Source organism: Pezoporus wallicus, unplaced genomic scaffold, assembly GCF_028554395.1.
Source record: "Pezoporus wallicus isolate ANWC-B61680 ecotype Strahan unplaced genomic scaffold, APGP_CSIRO_Pwel_v1 contig_5418, whole genome shotgun sequence".
NCBI classification, from domain to species: domain Eukaryota; kingdom Metazoa; phylum Chordata; class Aves; order Psittaciformes; family Psittacidae; genus Pezoporus; species Pezoporus wallicus.
This window is the reverse complement of record NW_026640709.1, coordinates 3,721,040-3,746,909: the sequence shown is the minus strand read 5'-3', so window position 1 is coordinate 3,746,909 and position 25,870 is coordinate 3,721,040. Positions and strand designations below refer to the sequence as shown.

General features: G+C 41.4%; 1 protein-coding gene across 2 annotated transcripts in view; it reads right to left on the bottom strand.

Annotated features, from left to right (window-relative positions):
- The window catches only part of RASGRP1 (RAS guanyl releasing protein 1), a 44,781-nt gene extending 19,198 nt beyond the window's left edge, over positions 1-25,583 (bottom strand). For both annotated transcript variants that reach the window (XR_008973597.1, XM_057420131.1), the window contains exons 1-4: positions 25,456-25,583; positions 22,864-23,033; positions 3,416-3,521; positions 1,196-1,258 (exon numbers count right to left, since the gene is read on the bottom strand). Coding sequence is in view for 1 of the 2 variants with exons in the window: in XM_057420131.1 (XP_057276114.1) it covers positions 1,196-1,258; positions 3,416-3,521; positions 22,864-23,033; positions 25,456-25,487 (371 nt within the window). In the remaining variant the exon portion in view is untranslated. The remainder of the gene's footprint in view (positions 1-1,195; positions 1,259-3,415; positions 3,522-22,863; positions 23,034-25,455) is intronic.
- Positions 25,584-25,870: the final 287 nt, after the last annotated feature.

Below are 25,870 nucleotides of genomic sequence, written 5' to 3'. Positions count from 1 at the left end.
ACTTCATTTGCCAACTCCTTCAGGACCCACAGATGGATCTCATCAGGACCCATGGACTTGTGCACATTCAGATTTTTAAGATGGTCTCGAACCAGATCCTCTCCTACAGTGGGCACAAGGTCTTCATTCTCACAGTGCCTGCATCTGCCTTCCAAGACTTGGGTGGTGCAGTCAGAGCCTTTGGCAGTGAAGACTGAAGCAAAGAAGTCATTCAGAACCTCAGCCTTCTCCAAATCCTGTGTAGCCAGTTCTCCCGAGAGCTTCCTGAGGGGGCCTACATTCTCCCTAGTCTGTTTTTTATTTGCTATGTACCTGTAGAATCCCTTCCTGTTATCTTTAATACCTCTAGCTAAGTTTAATTCTAACTGAGCCTTAGCTTTCCTAACCTGGTCCTTAGCTTCTCAGACAACATCCCTGTACTCTTCCCATGCCGCCTGTCCTTGCTTCCACTTATTATAAGCCTCTTTTTTCAATTGAATTTTCCTCAGGAGCTCCTTATCCATCCAAGGAGGTCTCCTGGCCCTCCTGCTGCACTTCCTTCTGGTTGGGATGCAACACTCCTGAGCTTGCAGCAGGTGATCCTTGAATATCAACCAAGAGTCTTGGGCCCCTCTGCCCTCTAGGGCTGTATCCCATGGAACCTTCTGAAGCAGGCTCCTGAAGAGGCCAAAGTCTGCTCTTTTGAAGTCCAGGGCAGTGAGCGTGCTGCACGCTCTTCTCACTGTCCTGAGGATCTCAAATTCGAGCATCTCATGACTGCTGCATCCAAGGCTGCCCTGGAGCGTCACATTTTCAACCAGCCCTTCCCTGTTGGTGAGCACGAGGTCAAGCACGGCACCTCTCCTTGTCGGCTCCTCTATTACTTGCAGAAGGAAGTTGTCTTCTACACAATCGAGGAACCTCCTGGATTGCTTAATATTAGACACAATACTACCAATGCTAGCACTGTCAGTTTTCACTGATGTTTAACATATAGACTCAGTTAAAAACTGTGACCCAACAGTTCATGCACCAGCTTCAATGGATGTGCACAAAGCCAGTTGGGTCTTTTTGTGTAAAACTACTAAAGTGAACCTTGAAAAGCTGAAGCAGTATGTTTGTCCTTTTAATATCACCTTAACATATGCGAAAGCATTCTTACGTATGGCACATGGATAGCTGCAGACCATTACCTATCAAGCAAGAATACTCTTACCTCACAAAATAGCATATCTTTACACACAGCATGGAAGATTTACTTTCTAAAGCATTAAGATAGGTAGAAAACTGTTAAGGAAAACCACATCCATTCACATATGATATGAAATGTAACATGCTTGATACTTCCATACCTGTAAGCAATAGGAATCATTCTACTGATGACAAATAATATCAGTTTAGGGTTTTATACAAGTGTATACAAAGTATATCGCAGGAATCTTAGCAAAAGTTTATTGTACATATGACTACTGTGAGTAATACTGATGTAGCTCCCCAAGTACTGAGTAGTGTTTAGTGAAACGATTCTGCTTTCTACATGTTTTTTTTCTCTGCAACATGCTTCACAATTTCTAATAAAACTCATGCATTTGCACATCTCACTAGAATCTGAAACAATAACACTAAATTCATCAATTACTGCTTCTATGAAGAAAGCCTTTTCAGTTAATTACAATTCACTAAAGATTTTCAAAAAAAAGATGCTATTTTCTTTTAAATGCAACCAGCTGTATACAATGGTAGAGAAAAATGTGAAATGCCTCTCTCTGCAAATCTCACCTTTCTAACTACACAACAGTTTTTATTTGACTTACTGTGGTAATTGGGAATATTTTTAGTCTATTAACTCTGTAAAGCACATTTTGATACTGTAGCCAATGTCTTTTGAAGACATGGAAATTCCATTTGGAAAATGGATTATACATATCTTGCTTCTTCTGCTGTAGATTACACACATATTTTCAGTGCTAACACATACAACTTCATGAAAATACCCTGTGAATCCTACCACAATCTGACTGAAATTAATGGAAGCCTAAAACGACCAAAACTGAGGGGGTATACCACCCACAATGTAAGCACCCATGTTAAATGCTTAAATTAGGCTGACTATAGAACCAGTGAAGTCTGAGTAAGTTCCCAAATATTTTGAAGGGCCCTGAACTGACTGTCTGAATTTAAATGGTTCACAAATCACCCATAACCATATAAAAATCAGTCACGTAATTCAGGGAATGGAAAATGGTGAAACTGGGACATCTGCAAGGTTTTTCAAAATACAAGAGCCCAGGCTATCTGATCCATTCAAAACTGTTTTTACCTTTCAATGTCTTTACAGGGAGTCTACAATGTCTATACACAGTAAAAAAATAAGCTTGCAAAATTACAAGTCTGATAAAAGTTTGAATCACTTCTCTGACTGTAGAAAACATTGCTTCTCAGAAACATACAAGCAACTACTTTCCTCCATTTTCAAAGACCATATGAGCATAAATTAACTGCACACTACAGCACAGTTGGAGCTTAGCACACTTGATCTATCACTTGGTTAGAGAAGCAGCAGGATAGTCAGAACCCAACACTACAGTAAAGCTTGGTTGTAAATGATGCTGCTTTTAAAAGCCAGTAAGATACAGAGTTTGGGAAAAGAAAGGATTATCTAAATTAAATTGTATCAAAATTGGCTGGAGATTCTTAGCTTGTCAGGTCTGCTTCCTGTACCTAGTCTCCCATCTAATTAGGTGTAAACATTCTTTAAAGCTAAGAAGTCAGGTAATATATGCCGCAACTATTTTTTTTTTAAAGGCTAGTATTGCCAATATTATCTAGTAGCTTTGTTGTGAAAAATGTAATGAGCCAGAAACACACTTTTATGACTCCAGGTAGTTACCTCAAAATAGGAGAAAATAGGAGGGAAAAGCTTACTATTTATTCCAGTGCGAGTAAGTGATAGTGTGAGTAAGAAATAATATTTGTTGAAAATTTTCATCTCCAGATGATACAATAGAATATTTTCAAGAATTGACCTTTTGTTCCTTGTTCTTCCACTTATATGGAGGACAGAAAGGAGAGAAAGAGATCTGAAACTTGGGCCCAGGTTCACAGAACTTAACTGAGATGCCTACATTAACCTTACACCTGCTAGATATTATGTCAAAGGCCAGTGGAAGGTGATTTATCCTACTTAAAATCTGAAAGGGAGTTTCATCTTTTGTTCTACGGCTGATAAGCTAATCCCCCCCAAAAAAAAACAAACAATCAAACCCCAACCCTAAACAAACCCAAAACACAACCAAAATCTGTGAAGAACGAGTATATTGTTTAAATAATGGCACAGTAATACACCCAAATATTTAATATCCTCTACTTACCCATTTCAAACTTGTCAAGTTATCTAATATTACCTTAACAGCAGGTGAATATTAAAAAAGGATATAGATCAATGAGTTTCTGGAGCATGTCTGCAGAGGAGATGATAAACTGATGCATAGCCAGAATTATCTTTAGCAGCTGGTTGTTTTGATATGCATTTCCTTCTAAATCTGAAAAAAAAGAAGGAGTATTCATATTGAAATCTTGGCATAACTCGGTAAAAGAGGCTTTTTCAGAACACTAATTCTCATCAGGCCTGTTCACCTACGCTATTTCAAAAATAGCAGTAACCTACTAACTTAGGAAGTGCATCATTTTTCTGATGAGTGCTGCATACCACGATTTGGAAGACCCTTACCAAATTTAAATAAATAGACAAGTAAATAAAAATAAGGCAAGCAAAAAAGCAAGTGTCAAAAGCACTCAAAATATCCAGGTAGTTATTTTTAATGATCCCAGCCCAGCAATACACTTAAATGCTTAGCTTTAGGCAGATGAGTATAACCTTTGAAACAAACTAATGAATTGCAGAGCAAAAGAATTCAGTTACCGATACATAATAGTCAGTTAGTGGCACAACTGAACTTATCAAACTGAATGTCCATATTCTTATGTGTTTGTAAGGCTGTTTGTATAGCTGACATACGTAACCCTGAAGTACATGCACAGGTTCCATAGAACGCATAGAACGAGATACAATGTATGTAGAAGCCCACAGGTTAACCTATTGATGCTCCCTGTGATGGACCTACATATGCTAACACATTTCCTCAAATTATGTGTTACAAGGATGTCACTTGAAGAAGGCTTTTAGATGAGATATATCTTAAAGGTCTTGTGGTCTTTTTTTCCATATTCAGAAAACATCAAGGACATCAAATGTAGCAGAATGTTTAAAAGTTTTAATTTCTGCAACACAGTAGTGAAAGTATTTGTAAATATTAACAGATGTTTTTCTACACCTGTCATAAGAGAACGAAAGTAGCCTGAATTGGAATTAGACACCCTTGCAAATACAAAAGAAGATTTACCATTTTAAATCATTTTAAACACACTGTCCTCTGTGAGGATAAATGTAATTATCACTTAAACCAACATTAACACGAACAATATACAGAAGCAATGCACAATAATGTCAAATGGAAGAGGAAGGTGAAATAGCAGATGCAGCATATGAAATGGCATCTAACATGGGGGTAAGGATTTTTAAATTGCACAACACCAAAAAGAACATTAAACTTAGCCCACTTGCAAAACAAGATAATCCATGTTAGTCATTAAACAAGAGTTTCCTATGCCCTTCTACAGGAAGGTACCAAATGTGAAGAGAGGACCCCAGAGCCCAGGTCTTTCTTTTTGAATAATACACTGGATCTTTCATAGAACTAATAAAGCCTGATTTCCTCTAGATCTGTCTCCACTATTCTTCACTACACAATAGTCCTATTATCACAATATGCTCCCCTGAAAGTCTTTTCTTTCTCTTCCCCACAACAGGGCCATAACTCCTCACTCATGCTTAAAGCAATGCATGCTGTGGTTGAATCCAGGCTGACCGCCAGACAGCAAATCAGATCAGACCACTGCTGGGCTCACACAACTACTCCTACACCAATGTGGGCACCAATCTGGATGTGTCTCTCCTACTCCTGCAATTCTTTGAGATTCATCTATTTCCATCAAATTTTAATTTAAGATGGCAGACAGGCCGACTCTGTTTTATGCAGAGTAGATGTAGTTTAGTAGGTAGATGGCTTAGAATGGCCTAGATCTATAGTTTACAAGTTGCTGTTTATCTAACTGTGAAGCCCTGAAAGCAGAGAACATAGCTGGTATGGGTAACTTCATTCCTCTAGCAAAAATCCCAGTCAGTTTGGAGGACACTCAGCACAATAAAGAGTCTTGAAACATCTTACTACAGCCAGCCTCTCAGGCAAGACAAATGGAAAAATCCTGATTAGCAAATTCTGGCAGAGCCTCTGTGACCACAGAGCACCCAACTCGGCACTATCAAGCCCAGAATGAGAACTTTATGCTCCAGGTGATCTTCAACAGTTAACATAAGAGACCATTTCTAAATCTACCTTCTGTAGTTATACTTAAATCACACTTAAATAAAGCCTCTTAACTTATACCACAAGTTCTCTGTTTTATAGCATGAACCAAAGTCTGTGCATTCCCTATTTCACATCCTCATACTTACTCAGGCCTGTAGTATTTGGCATTTTGTACTCTTCCAGTGTCTTCAGGAAGAGTAAAATTATTTTAGGCCTTGCACACAGAGGCCTCCATCAATTTGCACCCATTTCACAGAACTTGGTGTTCTGCCAGAGCCTCCATCCAACTACTCTTGTTTAATCAGAAAAGCAGTTCAATATATGCTTAACTTGGAAGCCAAATGGTTATGTGCACACACACTATTAAGTATATACAGCTGCAATTAAATTACCAATTTTTCCGAAGTGTTCAATATAGATCATCTCCAGCTGACAAAGACAGCAAATAATTCACTCTCCTATCAGTTTTTCCTCTGTGTGTATTCCAAAATCCTCTGCCATTACATAACATAGGTACCACTTGGCACAAAGCTCCAGATTGAATTTCTGTCCTCTCGAAGGTCACTTTTCCGTTTTACCATGATGCAGAGAAAAACAGTATGTTCTGCCTACTCTTAGTGATTAGATCAACACATTTATGGTATTTTCTTGCATAATAAAAGTGCATTTATGCTTCATAACATAGAGACCTAATTATGTCACAAAAGAGATAGGCTGCATTACGATGACATGCAATTATTTTGCACACACTAAAGCAGTACTAAGTATTGTGCTATCCACTCTCTCACCAAACTAAAAGGCTCATCTCCACAAAGAAAAACACTGTATTACTGACGGTTTAAAAACAAATTAAAACACTCCGCAGCAAAAAAATCCTAAAGTTCCCAGTACAGCTCAGCACTGAGCAGCAAGCCTTAATGGAATTGTAGCAGCACATAATTTTACAAATACATGGCACATCAAATATTTAATGTCATCTTCCTGCCCAGTTTTAAAAGGAAGCACTTTTCAAGTGCATGCACCATGATACAGCAAATGCTACTAAAGAGGAAAATATTGAGTCTGATTCCTCCTCTATTTATGTTTCAAAAAGTCATAATTAAAAACAAATCATGAAGTTAAACTGGTAAAAGTCAAGAACAGACTCCAGCTCAGTTTCAGTTTCTGAACTGTCATTGGATCTTTCACGCCTCTGACTACTAGGTCTCTTTTTTTCAGAGAGCCAACCTTCTAACAGCTGTGTGTAAGGAAGTAACAAAAGTTATGTTAAACTGCCTCTCTGCAAATGGTGAAGCAAACGAGGGCTTTCCTGACTGTGTTGCAAGAGTGCTTCTGAATGCCTTTACAGCACTCTCTTGAACCTCCAGCAGTTTGTTTTAAACCTTTTGAGACCCGTTTTTGCTTCCGTTTGTATACCTGTTTCTAACCACACACCCTTCTGAGCAAAAACCACTAAGTGAATACTAAACAAAGTGGAATGGGTGTGTTTCAGTCAATTTATCTTAAAGAAAACTACAAAATACTGCATAATCCTGAGCTTTGTTTTACTGCAGCAAAACACAACCCACTGGTTACATGCGTTTCCTCATGTAAATGCCCTTATTGTACTAAGTTGGTTTAATAAATATTCTGTAAAACAAACAAGGCAACAGGAGTTGAATATACTTTTCCAGTATTTAACTACAGGAGTGAAAACATAAAATCATTTAGGGCTAAATATTTTATTATCTATGTTAGTAACTCAAAGACACTAAAAGCTACGGTTACAATGCATGTGAGACTCAGTACATACAAGAGTGAGAATATCCTAATCTAGGTCCATTGGCCAATCTATTGCATGATCCAAATGGTGTCTCTCTGTTATCTGTGATTTAGAAATGAACTGACTTGTATCTAATGAATACTTGAAAGAATCAAAGTATTCAAAAGCCAACAAGCCACACTTTAAGAACATACTGCCTGCTTTTCACCAAGTGCTGATGGCCACCAAGCCATATATACTTAAAGAGTATGTTTGATAGACAAGATAATTGTACTGAGACCTTCCCACTCATGAGTGCAATATAAGGCAACAGGAAGATTGCCAAGGATGTCTCAACTGAACTGAATTCTGCAATAAAGTTAGTTTTCCTAGGTCTAAGAGGCCTTCATTTCATAATCAGGTTCCAACTTTATCACCTAGTGTACCATTTGAAATGAATCAGAAGTGAATCACAGAGCACTGACATCACATGATCTGTAACTAGGCTACCAGGAACATGAATAACTTCTAAACTCCCCTAAGTCTTTCAGTGGTTATCAAAAAGTAGCATCAAAAACTATACAATGCAAGAAAGCATCAAGCACTTGACAGGAGGTCTTGTGTCGGAGTTTAACCCCAGCTGTCAGCTAAGTACCATGCAGCCACTTGCTCATTCCCTGACCCTCTCAGTGTGACAGGGAGAATTGGAAAAAAAAAGATAAAGCTGATCGGAGCTGGCCTAGCTAGAGCCACAGCCGGCACGGTTCAGCGACCGCGAGGGTCAACGGAGATTGGGAAAATCAGAGGGGATAGAGCAGAGACATCGCGGCTCCCGACATCTCCCGATCCTCGAAGCCCCAGCAGCCCTTGCGAGAGAGCGGCTGACGTGGCGGGGGCGTTCCCACGGTGACGGCGACCACCCCCCTGCCCCTTGCCTTGAAAGAGCCTCGGAGAGGGCAGTGAGGAACGAGCAGGTCGCGTTGCTGACCCTGTTGCTGGTGTCCGACTGCGGACCAATATGGTTGCCTCCAGAAAGAGAGCTTGCAGTAAGGTGACTGCAGCAACTCAGACAGAGACCCTGTCCCAAACCGTGGCTGTTCAGGTCTCTGGATGCAGGGAGTGCCAGAGCCTGCTGCTGCCGGGGGAGGGAGGACAGCATTACACCTGCGTGAGGTGTGAGCAGGTAGAAGATCTGCTTAGCCTGGTGGCAACACTTAAGGAGGAGGTTGAGACGCTGAGGACCATCAGGGAGTGTGAAAGGGAGATCGACTGGTGGAGTAACTCCCTGGCGTGCCAGTTGGAACGGTTCCAGGGAGATACCCCCCAAAAGGGGAAGGACCCCCTGCCCTCTCACACAGAGGGGGATGGCCTGAGACAGACCCTGCCCTGTAGCTGTTGCGCAGAGGTAGGGGACCAAAAAGCCGATGAGGGTTGGAAGCGAGTTCCAGTTCGGCATCGTGGGAAACCCTCCCCCCTTCCTGCCCTGCTTCCCCAGGTGTCCCTCAGTAATAGGTTTGAGGCCCTGGATCTTGAAGGAGAGGTAGGTGAGGATGTGGTGCAAGGCCAGCCTACAAGGCCACATAGGAAAAGGAGGTCGACTTTGCACCTCAAGGCTGCCTCTGATAAGAAAAAAAGAAGGGTCATTGTAGTAGGCGATTCCCTTCTGAGAGGAACAGAGGGCCCGATATGCAGAGTTGACCCTCATCATGGGGAAGTGTGTAGTCTGCCTGGAGCCCGGATCAGGGATATCACCAGGGCGCTCCCCAACCTGGTGCACCCGACAGACTACTACCTGCTGCTGGTCTTCCAGACAGGTGAGGGGGAAGCTGCTTCCTGCAGTCTGAGGGGGATGAAGAAAGACTACAGGGCCTTGGGGAGGATGGTGAAAGAGTCTGGGGCTCAAGTGATCTTCTCCTCACTCCTTCCATCTTCCACTGATGATGTGGGAAGGAATGGGAAGATTCAGTTCATAAAAGATTGGCTTCGAGACTGATGCTACAGGCAGGGCTTTGGATTCTCTGGTAACAACCGGTTTTATAGGGCACCAGTCTGGACAACGACAAGTGGGAAAGGTTTATCTCACAGAGGCAAAAGGATGCTGGGGCATGAATTAGCAGGGCTCATTTGGAGAGCTTTAAACTAGATTCGAAGGGGGATGGGCTTGTAGCTGGGCTTGCCCCAGTGGGGCAGCACTCCAGAATTGATGAAGACTGGGAGGCCTCCTATAATCCTAGGGTGAAATCAGTGTGCTCAGCTCGCTCCCTGGAATGTCTGTACACCAACGCGCGCAGCATGGGAAATAAGCCAGAGGAGTTGGAAACCTGTGTTAAGTCAGGAGACTATGATCTGGTGGCAATTACAGAGACATGGTGGGACAGCTCACATGACTGGAATATAGTCATGGAGGGCTATGTCCTTTTCAGGAAAGACAGGCCAGCCAGGAGGGGTGGTGGGGTTGCTCTTTATGTGCAGGAGCAGCTGCAATGCACTGAGTTCTGTCCAGGGACAGATGACGAGCGAGTTGAGAGTCTGTGGGTGAGAATTAAGGGGCAGGCTGGCAGGGGGGATACTGTTGTGGGTGTCTGTTACAGACCACCAGATCAGGGTAAGGAAATTGACGAGGCCTTCTACAGGCAGCTGAGAGCGGCCTCACAGTCACAGGCCGTGGTCGTCGTGGGGGATTTTAACTTCCCTGATGTTTGCTGGAAGGACCACTCAGCAACCCAGCCACAGTCCAGGAGGTTCCTCCAGTGTATGGATGATAACTTCCTCCTGCAAATGGTGGATGAGCCAACCAGGAGAGGAGCGCTGCTGGATCTCATCCTCACTAACAAGGAGGATCTGGTTGAAGCAGTAAGGGTTGAGGGCTGCCTTGGTTGCAGCGACCATGAGATGGTGGAATTCAGGATCTTGTGTGGTAGGACCAGTAGAATAGTAAGTAGAATTGCAACCCTGGACTTTAGCAGGGCAAACTTTGGCCTTTTCAAGCAATTGCTAGGGGAAATCCCATGGGCAAGGCTGTTTGAAGGTAAAGGGGCCCAAGATAGTTGGTTGGCATTCAAGGATTGCTTTTTCCGACCTCAAGATCAGAGCATCCTGACACGTAGGAAGTCAAGGAAGAGGACCAGGAGACCTGCGTGGCTAAATAGGGAATTGCTGGGTATGGTCAAGTGGAAGAGGAGAGTTTACAGGTCATGGAAGGAGGGGCTGGCCAATTGGGAGGAATATAAGGCTGCTGCTAGAGGATGTAGGAAGGCAGCTAGGATGACTAAGACCTCCTTAGAATTAAACCTGGTGAGAAGGGTCAAGGACAGCAAAAAGAGCTTTTTCAAATACATGGCAGATAAAACTAACACCAGAGGCAATGTAGGCCCACTGATGAACGGGATGGGTGCCCTGGTGACAGAAGATACAGAGATGGCAGAGTTACTGAATGCCTTCTTTGTCTCTGTCTACTCTGCTGCAGGCAGTCCTGAAGAGCCCTGTACCCCTGAGACCTCAGATGAAGTCAGGTCAACGGAGCGGTTTGCCTTAGTCGATGAGGAATGGGTTAGAGACCAGTTGAGCAATCTGGACATCCATAAATCCATGGGTCCAGATGGGATGCACCCGCGGGTGCTGAGGGAACTGGCGGAAGTCATTGCTAGACCACTCTCCATCATCTTTACCAAGTCTTGGGAAACGGGAGAGGTGCCTGAGGACTGGAGGAAAGCAAATGTCACTCCAGTCTTCAAAAAGGGCAAGAAGGAGGACCCGGGTAACTATAGACCGGTCAGCCTCACCTCCGTCCCTGGGAAAGTGATGGAACACCTTATCCTTGGTGCCATCTTAAGGCATATCAAGGATAAGAGGGCTATGAGGGGCAGTCAACATGGCTTCACCAAGGGGAAATCATGCTTGACCAATCTCTTAGCTTTTTATGAGGAAATAACACGGTGGATGGATGATGGCAGAGCGGTGGATGTGGTCTACCTTGACTTCAGCAAAGCATTTGACATAGTCTCCCACAGCATCCTCACAGCTAAATTGAGGAAGTGTGGCCTGGATGATCAGGTAGTGAGGTGGACTGTGAACTGGCTGAAGGAGAGAAGCCAGAGAGTTGTAGTCTATGGGGCGGAGTCTAGCTGAAGGCCTGTAACTAGTGGAGTGCCTCAGGGGTCAGTACTGGGACCAGTATTATTTAATATATTCATCAGTGATTTAGATGAGGGAGTTGAGTGTACTATCAGCAAGTTTGCTGAATGACACTAAGCTGGGAGGAGTGGCTGACACGCCAGAAGCCTGTGCTGCCATCCAGCAAGACCTGGACAGGCTGGAGAGTTGGGCAGGGAATAACTTGATGAAATATAACAAGGGAAAGTGTAGAGTCCTGCATCTGGGCAGGAACAACCCCAGGTTCCAGTATAGATTGGGGAACGACCTGTTAGAGAGCAGTGTAGGGGAGAGGGACCTGGGGGTCCTAGTGGACGACAGGATGACCATGAGCCAACACTGTGCCCTTGTGGCCAAGAAGGCCAGGCATCCTGGGGTGTATTAGAAGGGGGTGGTTAGTAGGTCGAGAGAGGTCCTCCTTCCCCTCTACTCTGCCCTGGTGAGACCCCATCTGGAATATTGTGTCCAGTTCTGGGCCCCTCAGTTCAAGAAGGACAGGGACCTGCTGGAGAGAGTCCAGCGCAGGGCAACTAAGATGATTAAGGGAGTGGAGCATCTCCCTTATGAGGAAAGACTGAGGGAGCTGGGTCTCTATAGTTTAGAGAAGAGGAGACTGAGGGGTGACCTTATTAGTGCATATAAATATATAAAGGGGGAGTGTCACGAGGATGGAGCCAGGCTCTACTCAGTGGCAAACAATGACAGGACAAGGGGTAATGGGTACAAACTGGAACACAAGAGGTTCCACTTAAACTTGAGAAGAAACTTCTTCTCAGTGAGGGTGACAGAACACTGAACAGGCTGCCCAGGGGGGTTGTGGAGTCTCCTTCCCTGGAGACATTCAAAACTCGCCTGGACACATTCCTGTGTAACATTATCTAGGTGTTCCTGCTCCGGCAGGGGGATTGGACTAGGTGATCTTTTGAGGTCCCTTCCAATCTCTAGCATACTGTGATACTGTGATAATAATAGTTTAATAATAAATTACAATAAAATCCTATCATATAATAATAATGATTTTGGTTTGAAGGGACCTTAGAGATCATCTAGTTCCAGCCCCCTGCCATGGGCAGGGACACCTTCCACTAGACCAGGTTGCTCGAAGCAGCCTGTTCCAGTGCCTCACCAGCCTCACAGTAAAGAATTTCTTCCTCATACCTAGTCTAAATCTGCCCTCTTTCAGATTAAAGCCATTCCCCTTTGCCCTTGTAAAAAGCCCTTCTCCAGCATTCTTGGAGGCCCCCTTCAGGTACTGGAAGATTGCTATAAAGTGTCCCCAAAGTCTTCTCTTCTTCAGGCTGAATACTACTACTACTAAATAAATTTATAAATACAGCTACTACTAAGAAGAATAGTAATGAAACCAGAGATAACTAAAAGAAAGAAATAAAACTAAAAAGTGAAAAGTCCTTGACTTTGGTCAAATACTACTTAGCAACAAGTAAAACATTGGTGTGTTACTAACTATCCCAGCCAAAACAAGGACATCTTGCTAAGTGCAAAGCTGAAAGTCGTGGGTTGATACACTGCTACACTCTAGTGCAACATAGAATTCTTTCAGATTTCTGCAAAGTGGTGTAGTTTTCTTGTTTGTGGTTTGGTTTGTTTTTTTTTTTCTGGTGGATTAAAGAAGATGGTGTGGCCATGGCGTTACAAATTTCTGCAAAGATTATTAAAGCAGCATGTGATTTGAAAACTGGGGCAACTGATGATCTTAAGGTCTCAAAGACCTTGATGAAATACATGGACGTGTATGAAATATGACTGAACTGAAACAGCTGTAAGTCAATGTCACGTGAGGTTCAGTACTATGAGAAAACCTTGGAATGGCTAGAAGCAAAGAAAATTGAATATTTCATGGACACTTTCTGGAACTTCCCTTCACAAACAGGAAACACACTGCTCCCCTTCAGCTTAAAACTTGTGAAACTCATAATAGTCTTCTTACATCAGGCTTATTATTGCTACTTAGAGTTTGATACCCAGTAACGGAGGTAGTCATTTAACTCTCGTCATTAAATTGATCACATTTGGTCAGACTCAGATTAATGAGAAACCACCATCCTGCTCATCAGTTAGAAAACCATCACTGAGGGTGAACTAGTAGATTAAACTTAAACAAGGGTATTTATTTCTCAGGCTGGAAATAGCCTTTGTATTTTAACAACACCTGAAAACTCAGTCAATGGCAGAAATAAGGGCTAAAGAGCTAACGTACTCAATCCCCTGCTCCAATACAGAATCTCAAAGCCAGTATGCTTCAGAAACAGTTTAATTTGTTGTTGAAGTTCTACAGTGACAAGGATTTCATAGCCTCTGTAGGTGATTTATTCCAGCACTTGAGCACCTACATCGTTAAAGAATTCTCCTTATGGTCTAATCAAAGACCTTAGGCAACTTGGGCAGCTTAAACCCATTATGCCTGGCTCCCAGCAGAGAGGAAAAACAATTTTTCTCTTATCAATATATTTTCTCTATGTAAGGATTGCTCCCCTCGTCTCTTTTCTGAGCTAGGAAACACGAAATCTATTTTCCTCAGAAGCCGGGTTTTCTAGATCTCTGGTCAACTTTGATGTCCTTTCCTGAACCCTTTGCAGTTTGCACCTTTGTGAATCACATAATGCCTATATGTACATGTACATTTTTATACATGTAAGTGCACATATATAATGTATAAATATAAAAAAAATGAGGCACACACATCCCTCTATGCATGCACTTATCTTAGAGCTTCTGCAATGGCACACTATCATTAAACCACTTTCAGTTTTAAAATTCATCTTCACATTGAGATACTTTTCTGCAGAAATGCTGTATAACAAAGACTTTACCGTTTTTACAACTGATTACCCCAAATGCAGATTTTTGTGCATATCCTTAGTGAATTTTTCTTTATTTTAAATAATTATTTTAGGACCTTAACATCTTTCAGAAATAACATAACTTAATTACAATGTCCTCACAAAGAGATGAGGCACTAATTAGGTAAAAGAATGATTGTTTTAATTTTAGCTGCAGCAGAAAGCAGGTGGAACCTTGAGCTCTCCAGCTTACATTTAATTCTATGCAGGATGGTGGTTTTCCCCATCACACAACAAGAAAGCTATAATGTTTAGTAGAAAGCACAAAAATATTCATGGAATTGTGCTAAAGCTTTTTTTTTTTTCTTCTTTTTTAATAAATAAATAGTCTTATTGTCCATACATGCTTGGAACTATTAAGCAAGTCATACATAAATTTATTTACACAAGTATTTGGTCTTAGGAGTGGAAACTCCAAAGTTAAAATGAGAACAAATCAGTATATTCCAGAGAATCATACTACTTTCTGATCAGTCCCTGCACCCATAGAATGCTAAATAAGCCAAGTAAACACAGATGTTAGAAGAAACCCTTTAAACTGGAGGCTTCTCCAAGTTTATTTCCCCCTTCAAACTTCCTGTAGAAAGGAGGGAAGGGGGCAGAGGAACCCACCACTGCTCCTCCAAATATTCATTAACAATGCAAATATATATCCAAGACTCACAAGTGAGTCTAATATGCATCCAAAAGGATAAGACTGCTCAGCATGAGGGTAGGGAACATTAGGGGAGAAAAGCCTCAAGGGAAAAAGCCATTACCCTCTCTCAGAAACAGCTTTTTGGAAAACTACATCTTGCAGAAAGAGCTCTGGGTGGGTAATTCTTTAAAATGAAAACAAGAAGATAAAAGCTCTTGTCAAGAGGAGATGGGATGATTTTCAGAAATTAAAATGTACTTCGAGAGAAACCAGATTAAATGTGGGTGGAAAGCACTCCATTAGCCTTGGAAATTCAGATCAAGTACATAGAATAAGATAAAAAGTTACCACACACCCTCCCCCCATACATTGTTCTACAGCATGTTTAAAATACTGATTTTAGCAAATTTAGATGAGAACTTTTTTAATCAAATAGTCTTTTTTCTCCAAAGCCTACAAAACATAATTTGTGAGTTCAAGACTTTTACAATGCTTTAAATCATGATACTGAAGCCACGTGCAGCTTTTGAGCTGCAGGCAACTCTTGAATAATTCAAGTGTAATGCCTGGCAACACAGCTGTGCTGGCTTAAGTATTGATGGACAAGACAAAGGAGACTTCCAGAACAGAATCAGAAACTTCCAAGGCTGCTATCACAACTGACCACTGAACCCAGCTGCATGCTTAGCACTTAGTCATCCCACAACTGCAGTGTTTTATAATAAGTTTCTAACTGCATGATTAATCCTGGGGCAGCCGGTCAAAAGATTCAAGGAAGCAGGAAGTCAGACCTATCCGAAGGTTGAAACTGTAACACCTGGCAGACACCAAGCTGCTTTCCTCTGAGATGCTGATGTTGAAGACTGCTTAGATCCCAGTTCCTGGCCTTAATTTTCATTACTGATGAAAATTATGACTCCTGCTCTAATATTTCTGACCTACTGTTTCAGGCTTCCCTCCCTTACATACCTAAGCTTCCTAGTCTTTCTTTAACTTCTAGGTATATTTCCGAAATTAGTGCTTACAGACACTCTGGAAAACTAGCTTCTAACACAAGAGTTGGGGCATGCCTTCCCACACTGCTTCACCAGCAAGAAGGCTGAAGGTGGGCAAGAAGCTAGGAGGGGACACAACCAGGACAGCTGATCCCAAATGATCAAAGGGATACTCCGTATCATATTATGTCATGCTCAGAAATAAAAAGTAGGTGGAAGTTTGCCAGGGATGCTGTTGCTTGGGAACTGGCTGAGCATCAGTGGGCTGGTGATGGACAATTAGGGTTTTATACATCACATATTTTTCTTGGGTTTGCCTGGGGTTTTGGTTGTTTGGTTTGGGTTTGGTTTTTCGTTTTTGTTTTTTTTTTTGTTTTTTTGTTTTTGTTTTTTTTTTTTTTTTGTTTGGTTTGTTTTTTTTTTCTCCTTTAACTTATTAAACTGTCTTTATCTCAATCCACAAGTTTTCTCTGTTGTACCCTTCAGTTCTCTCCCCCTTCCCACTGAGGTGGGGGGGTAAGTGAGCATCTGTGTGGTGCTTGGCTGATGACCGAAGTTAAACCACAACAGTTCATTCTTAGACTAAAACACCTCTTGTTCACCATGGACCAAAAGAACCAGTTTCAGAAAAACCCCACAGCTTCATGCCAAACTTAAAACATACCTAATCAGCAGGTAGCACTATCAAATATCTACATACAGAAGCTTCCCAATTGCTGATTCAAGCCAGCTGCAATATGCCCAATATTTACCAGAGAAACAATCCTACATGTGTTCAAGTGTAAGCTTTATTGGCCCCACTGTACCAGCTGGCCTACTGCAGAGCAGAATCTTATGCCTCCTAAGTACTGTTGCAAGTCATTCCTTAATATTACTAATAAAGGTATCTGATTATTTTCTACGTTATTCAACCTAAAACAATCACTTTTTTTTTTAAATACTTTTTTAAAACACTTCATACTGGAGATCAACATCAAACATAACTGGTTCTCCTGAACAAGAGGGGAAGACAATCTCACCCACACCCAAAGTGAATATTTTGAAGGTGAATCTTTTTCAAAAAAAATGTGAAGGTTAAAAAAGAAAAGAAGCTCCTGACATCTCACACTGCTGTTCTCTGCCAAAAGAGTTCCACATCTCAGAAAACCCATATTCTCTCTTAATGATCTTCCATCACAATAGAGGTGGCACAAGGCACTGAATTTTTCTTAACATGACTTCTATATACATTTGAGTCTTAAAATTGCGTGTTTGGAGATTCCTGAAGTCATCTCCAATACAATCTTAACAGCTCCCGACAGGTATTCTCTTACCTTTGCCTTTTGCCAGCTTTTGCACTTGCACCTATCTCAGAAATAGGGGGAAAAAGGTGGTATCATGTTTAGAAAGCTATCTTAGCTTTTAATCTCCAGTCTGTCCTGCATAACATAAAGATACAGGGAACTATGTAACAGTCTAAGGAAACCCCTTCTTCAGACTTCTAAGAAAACAATGCAAATACACGTCTTTACACTTAGCAACACACAGCAAAGCACTGAGAGACTTCACACTAAAGCACACACAATGAAAACAGTTAACACAAAGTAAAATGCTTGGGGAAGCTTAAAGGACAAGTGACATTTCTTCAACTTCATACAAAGATTGAGGTGAAGAAAGACTTAAACTCATACATGAATGGAAAATTAATTATTTTCTATTGCTATCTAAGCTTTTTTGCATTGTTAAATAAAATGTATGTTGTTTTTCTGAAGTTATACTTAGAGGTATGAAGGTAGACTTTTCTGTCATATCCTTGTGGTATATGTAAGTAAAATGGAAACTGCTTTATAAAGCAAGTCTAAGATTTCTTCATTTTTTTTCTTATTACTTGTAATTTTCCAAAGTCAAGAGCTATTGAAAAGACTGAAGTCAAATTAGCTAAATAGAACTTTAAAATTATATGTAAAGATATGTAAAGTTTCTTTTCTTTGGGAAAGTTTTTTCCACAGACATTGGGTTAAAACAGAAATCTATTTTCGTTTTGGTACAATCACAATTAACTTTAATAGGTCACTAAACAGCACTTAGAATTCTCCAGAGCAGTAACTAGTCTTCTGTTCCCACAGTGTCATGAATTCTCCAAAGCAGTAATGACTCTTCTGTTCCCACAATGTGATTGATTATTAACGTACTTTCTGTTGCAAAGCAATACCACAGTTTCTGCACTATATTTGACCAAATCGCACCCAGATTACTTAACACACAATGATCAACAACATTTTAATACAGAACAATACAATGAACAAACTTTAACTGCTTACTTAAACTAAAGTTTAACTAACTTTAACTGGGACTGGAGACCTCAACACTCAGCCTAGGCTTCAGGGCTGAGGGGTGGAACCCTGCAAGTTTGTGGAGCGTGAGAGAAAAACAAATAACTCTTCAGGCAAACCTAACAGACAGAAGTAAACGACCAAATTTGCCTTCCGTGGATGTGCATAGGCCTTGAAAGAAGTAACTGCTTTTGAGTCAGAATTCTGTGTTAGAATTTGGCATATAGTAAATTGGGTAAAAGGACACAGATAAACTTGGTACTTGAACTGTGATTGTTTTAGTAGTTACTGTATGTTTTAACCAGACTGAAAAATGTATTTATGTTAAGAGTACAGTAGGTTTTTCTAGATAACTGAAAGGAAGGAAATGGATACAATTTTCAAATTTTCTGTAGTTTTGAGGAAAAAATGGCTATAGTTCTCTTAATGAGAGAACTCAAACTTGCCAGCTTCATTGTTTGTAAACTGGATGCAATACTTTCTTGGCTCTCAAAGAATTCCTAAGACTTAATATATTTTTGCATGGCATTGATAAAAGAGTTAGCTATAGAAATATTATCTGTTCACATAACTAGACAGCTCTGCTAATGTAATTAATTTTTATTCTATAAAATGTTAACTATGATTAACTTGTACAGTTTTAGGCAGCTAACATCTAAGAGAAAATCAACACAAGAAGGGACTGCTGGAGTGAGGCCGAAGGATGGCCACAATAATAATCAGAGGGCTAGAGCACCTCTCCTATGAAGGCTGAGAGTTGGGCTTATTCAACCTGGAGAAGGCTCTGGAGAGACCTTAGAGCAGTCTTCCAGTACCTAAAGGGGGACTGCAAGAATGCTGGAGAGGGACTTTATACAACAGCGTATAGGGAAATGACAAAGGATAATGTCTTCAAAGAGTTGTGGAAGCCCCTTCCCCAGAAGTGTTCAAGGCCAGGCTGAACAGGGCTTGGAGCAACCTGGTCTATTGGAAGGTGTTTGTGCCCATGGCAGGGGAGTTGGAACTAAATGATCTTCAAGGTCCCTTCCGACCCAAACCATTCTGTGATTCATCTTACTCACCCTGCATGGAGAACTCATAGCAGCCTTCCAATATTTGAAGTGGACCTACAAGCATGCCAGAGAGGGACTCTGTCAGGGACTGTAGTGACAGGACAAGGGTAACAGGTTTAGACTTAAACAGAAACGTTCAGGCTAGATATAAGGAAGAAGCTCTTTACTGTAAGGGTGGTGAGTCACTGGAACAGGTGGCCCAAAAAAGTGGTAAATGCTCCACCCCTGGCAGTGCTCAAGGCTGAGTTGGACAGAGGCTTGGGCAGCACGGTCTAGTGTGAGGTGTCCCTGCCCATGGCAGAGGGGTTGGAACTAGATGATCTTAAGGTCCCTTCCAACCCAAACCATTCTATGATTCTATCCTGATGCAAACTTTCATGGAACTTGAAGAAACCTCTGCTTTCAGCACCCCCTTCTCATCATGCTACTGAAACACTGATGTAATGCTGGTCTCTCAGATGTAGTGATCATCTACATGACTTAACAGTATCTCATATGACCCTCACTGTCTCTAAAGCACATGCCTATCATTCCTCAGTTCAAGCTAAAGAAGACCAAATTTGTGAGTGAAAGAGCACACACTCATCCTCCCCAAGTAGATGTTTAGATGATTAAGTTAATGAAACTGAAAAAGCATCTGGTCTTTTCTAAAATAAATTAACAAATAAATAAATAAATAGATAAATAGATCACTCATTCTATACCGTCCACATTCTAGCATCATCACCTATCCAGAACTCTTGTGGATCCACAGACAATATCACCAAGACCCAATCTTTGCTTCTTGCCTCCTTTGCATAGATTTTGGATTAATTTGGCTGTCTGGACAAAAATTGTCTTTCTACAAAACATCCTGGAATCCATTTACAAGACTGTGGCAAAGCTTAGCCTTCTCATTTCTTCCTCTTATCCTTACTGTAGGATAACTCTAGGAACACTGGTGGTGTTCAAGGCCAGGTTGGACAAAGCCTTGGGTGGCATGGTTTAGTGTGAGGTGTCCCTGCCCATGGCAGGGGGGTTGGAACTAGATGATCTTAAGGTCCTTTCCAACCCTAACTATTCTATGATTCTATGAAATAACTTATACTCATGTTCTTCATAGCTGTAAGTTTATTAATTCTTAATACTTTCTTGATCAGAACTTCTCATGGTATTCTCTGCAAATATGGCAAAAAGCTGCTCACTTCCTTTACACATCATTGTCGACAGCAGCCTTTCTTACACATATGCTTTTCCCAAATTTGTATAATTGAATCCACAAGCATAATTTCAGCTGCATTCTTAATATAGGAATTGTTTGTGTAATTGTACACATACTATTAGCAAGTGCAGTATGATCTTAACATTATGCAGTATACATTCTGAAATGTGATGCATCATCTCTACCTACTGCATATTGCTCTCCTTAACCCTAGACAGCAAATGAATCAAGGGCTTTTTCCAGAAAGTAAACTTACAACATATAAAGGAAATCTGTGCTCATGTCTTAGGGGTTTCTGCATTTTTAGTGTTGAAATAAAACTTGCTCAGATCACAATAACTAATTTCTAAAATAATATCCAAAATATTATAGGTCAGCATATGTGAGACTGAATGTGAGACTGAAGATACAACCTCAGTCTGAACAGAACTATTACACAGCAATAGCTTTACATTAGTACCATGCATGGAAAGAAATTTGTTCAATCACTCAGTTTACTACTAATCATTCAGCAACTATGGCGTTTTCCCACCATTTCTCTCCCTACCTCCACCTTTCCTCAGAATCCCAGATTAAATTTTTTTCCATCTGTTCCTTTATTAGCACAACAATGTGAACGAACTTTGAACAGTGGTTTTATTGGTAGCTAAAAGAACCTTCTTTAAAGAACTTTGTTATGTAGGTTATATATAGTTGCAACAGTTGTATTTTACTATTTATTTAAATATTCTACTGGGAAATTCCAACATGGCTTAAAAATATGCATTATGTCAGAAAAGATGTACAGATACAGACACTACTATGAATTGCCCAAATCTAAACTTCGGCACCACACACCATAATCCTAATAATCAACACTGAGTTTAAGATTAGGTTTGCAGATGCATTACAATTCACTTTGCTAGACCTATATACCACCTGTCAAGCTTCAAGAAAACCCTATTTAGTGGACTTACTTAACTGAGGTAAGAAACCCTTTGGAAAGATTCACATGCATATATAGCTGAACTAGACAGTTACGTTTGCTTTCTTTTGTCACCTTATTCCTTGTAACATAAGGATGCCCAGGAATCTGAGAACACATAAGCATGTGTATGCTCTTATACAAAGAGTATTAAAAAAGTATTAAAAAAGTATTAACATAATTAAACCAACAATAATCTCCTATTCAGGGTTTCACCCACAGTACTTGAAATCAATCACCATAATAATTTTACTAGATTTTTATATTATATTTATCATACCTTTTTTTTTCATAGAAATGTGGACACATTAATTTTGGTCAAGTAATCACAATATTAAAACTGTATGAAGGTCTTACACAGGCTTTAGATGTCTTATCTGACTCCCAGTGAACCAAAACTTAATCGACATTTATTTAGGAATTGGGGCTTTATAGAGTCCGGTGAGTATATTCTTTACAATAACTAAATGGAGGAGAAAAGAGCTAAAAAGAAGCAAAATGTTACTGAAAATTACTTGTTTCAGCTTTTCTCAGCCATGCATTTCTCTGAACATGTTGGTTTAAAAAAAAAGCATAAAAATTTCCAATTAATGTGAAACATCAGTCATTATTTACATGTTTACACAGTATTTATGTGCTTTATCACTAGATCACCACTATATGTTACTATTTACCTATAGATTAATTATTTTAGAGCCTAGTGGGTTTTAAAGTACATTTATTTTCTAAAGACTACTCTGAAGCTAGGACTTTGCCACATATGGTTTGGGAATAGCTTACAGGGCTGAAAGACAGCAATTAACAAACAGAAGAACTACTTACAAGCAAATTATTCAGAATCATTTTGAGTGCCTTCAGTACTAACATATTTTAATAATATAAAAGAAAACACATCTAGTAATTAAAAAAGTTGGAAAAAGAAACTAGGAATGTAGAACTCAGGGAACAGTCATGCTTGTTCATATATTAAAGTTCTTATTGTAAAAGGACAGATAGGTAACTGATAGATTAAAAAAAGTATAGTTGTGATTTTTTATTGTATTCTCTTCTGTAGAGAAGCAAATTCAAATACATACAGATAACACAAGAAGCAATCCAATGCTATTTCATTCATCTAATTTAAAAATAGCCCTGCTAATTTCAAGATGTTTTATATAAACACGCTGTTTGCAAACATTTTGAGAATATTACTGCAATATGCGAATACAGTGACTACTTACTAAAGTTTACCAAATTGGTACTTGAAGGAACAACAAAAAACACACATATAGAAGTATAGATGACTAGCATTTGTCATATTCTCTCAAGGAAAAGCAGGAGTCACACTAATCTCTCTAATCTCTTAGCACATATTACACACATATATATAGACATAAACAGATTCACAAACCTATAAGAATGTGGTCACCTACAGCATAGCAAGTTCTCAGTTATGCCTTTCTACTCCACTAATAAATCAATGTAATTCACTATTAAGTGACCTAAATGTAGCCAGAATGGTAACAAATTAACAAAATTCTAAAATCATCCAGCCACTCACCAAAAGACTGAATGCAGGTTTCAAGAAGATCTTCCAAAGTGGCCCCTTTGGCTAAATGCCCCAAGGGCACCATTGTGAGCTGGGTAAGATGTGAGATGCTGGGACAACGACCAATCTGCTTCAGCTCATGTGCTGATTCAGGGGCTGTGCTGCATGCTTGGGCAGGTTGCCTAAAAGAAAGCCCAATGGTGAAGTAAATACAAGAAGATCCAATGGTAAATTTTACACTGCATGGCAAAGGAGGAGAGATTTAAGACTATTATCCCCCTGTAGCTAGGGTGCTGAAAAACCTAACCCTCCCACTTAATACGCACACCAAAGAGACTGCTCAGTAAGTGCCTTCCCCCTCTCCCCCTTCTAAACATGGATTGTAGAGTACACAGTTATAGAGCTCCTTGAATAATCTGTCAAGATTTTCAGAAGTACTGGCTCTTTGTTGGGGACTTATGTTTACATTACAGCATAAGCATAAAACCCCCTCAAACTATGTAACAGCAATATTGTTATGCAGTAATCTACTACCACATATTTGTGTGCCCACCAAAAGCAAAGGTGGAAAAAATATAACTATAATCAAACAATACACACTCTGAAAGATGCCAGACTAGCTTTAATCATTTGGAAAATCACTATTAAGTAAACAAAATATCAGTGCAACTTTACAGTGGAGTAAAATTAAACAATTAAAACCAAAACAAATCAAATAAAGCATATTAATTTGCATTTGTTCTATACTATTATTTCTTACTAAGTTGTTTTAAAATTGCATGCATGATTAATGTTTTTAATAATAAAGATAAAAGGGACCAAAATAAAGCCCATATCTAGTTTTAGGCTTGTATTTTGATCATATAAAATCTTAGATTTCAAGAATGTGTATGTTTACAGATAGAAGAAAGACTGTTTATTGTCTGCATACAAGTTCATAACTCTGCATGAAATAGTAAAGAGATACATTTTTATATCAATGAAAAGTGCTGAAACATTTTTGCCTGCAAAGAACAGGAACCACCTCAAAATCTGACTTGAGAATATAACCATATAGCTCACAAAAGGGCAACAACCACTGGTGTTTCAATAAAATTTGGGTTTATTTCAGGGGCAATTTACACTCCACAGTCTTCCTAAGCAAGTGACTCCCGCATCTTTAAGATGCTACCTTCAGCTTTCATACAAATTTTCTTTGAACAATATACTAGACTTCATTAATAAACAGTCCTGGGGAAAAAAGGCAGAGAAATTTATCCAGTGTGCGTATCACATACATAAAAGGAAGGAAAAGACATGAACATTCCCGTACAGGCACTCCTGGATGAAGTTGGAAATAAGCACACCTTATGAAGACCGACTGGACCTTACCTCACCCTAGTCAAGCCTTTTTCTGTCTCATTTGAATGCTGAGAAAGCCATGAAACTACACGTGATGTCACTCACAACCTAACACTGAACCCAGGCCTTCATAGTTAAAAAAGTCAGGAAAATGCAGGCCAGATCCTGCAGAAGTAGTGACCATCATGTAGCTCCTCCACAGTTAAGCTAACAGTGCCTGTGCAAAGAATGTTCTCTTCCCTTCCCCCTTTCTCTAAATTTCCATCTTAGCTTTGTGATCTGACTTCCTGTTCTCATCTGAAAAGTGCAAGGGTCTGTTCAGCTTTCAGAGTTTTCTTTTTACAAGCTGAAACCCCTCTCTTAGCTTTATTCCAGTGCCTCTTGGACACAGAGCATAGGGTCTTAGCAATGCAGTAGTAATGAAGTAGTAGTTACAGCACAAGTTATCTTTAGGTCTTGGCAACAGAGCGTAGAAAAAACTAAAGCGTCCACACCCCAAAAAAAGTTTGCAATAACACTGTGGCCAACTTGGCAGCACTGGACAAACAAAACTGAGCCGGTGACACGTCTGGGACTAACGTGTCATTCATTAGAATGGATCCCCTTGCCGCAGCTGCTTGACATAAAAAATAGATTAAAGATGTGCGGGGGGGGGGGAGGGGACACACAACACGAGCACCCTGCATTTCCACTGCACCCTATTTGGCGGTGGGAAGAAACCACAAACAAATGATCACCAGCTCCAGAAGTGGCACCGGGGCAGGTGGCGTTCCCCCGGCTAGGAGGGTGGGCAGGAGCCTTGCGCCCCGACCCCTCGCTCCGCGCGCCGCCGGCGGTGCCGCAGGTAACCGGAGCCCGGGTGAAGGCCGCACCACCCCTCCCGCCCAGCCGTCTCGCCGGGACCGTAAGGTGAGGTTTTTCCCCAGCCCGGGCTGACCGACCTGCCCTGCACACACCCGTATTCAAAAGGGTAAAACAATGTCCTCCCCTCACACACACTCTCCAGTGCTTCTTTCCTTCCTCTTTCTCACCCGGCCTCCACGGAGCCCCAGCCGCTCGGAACACCGTCCCCCGGAAGCCCCCGCTGGGCAGCACAGCACCAGCCCACCGCGCCCGTCCCCACCGCGCCGGGCGGGCTTCTCACGCTCTCAGGCACAGCGGCGTGTGACCCCCAGACCTACCGCCGGACCGCAGCCCGCCCCGTGGCGGGCACCTTCCTGGGAGAGCGGGAGACAGGACCGAGAGAATTAAAGCGCAACTCACGGGGTTTCTCTCCTTTTCCTTAAGGTTCCCATGCCGGTGCCAGCCGCAGCTCCGCCGCCCGGCCGGGTCTGCCCGCAGCGCAGGGAGCGGGGCTGCGCGGGGCGGGGGAGGCCGGGGAGAGCGGCGCGGCCCCGCGCATCGCCTCCTCCAGCCTCGCCGCTCTCCCGCTCCCCGTCGCGCCTCGGGAGGAGCCTGAAAGCAATTCAAGTGGGGCAGCGGCGGCGGCACCGCCACCCGTGACGAGCGCAGGCGAAGATCTTATCGGCAGAAGGAAGTACGGAGCTACTGGGCTGCTCTTCTCTGAAGCCACCGGATTTACCGGGTACCGAAACACGCTCTCCGCCTCGCACCATCCGGCTCTAAAACCGCCGCAACTTTTTCCACAGCACAACTTTGGCGGAACTGGTCAGTACAG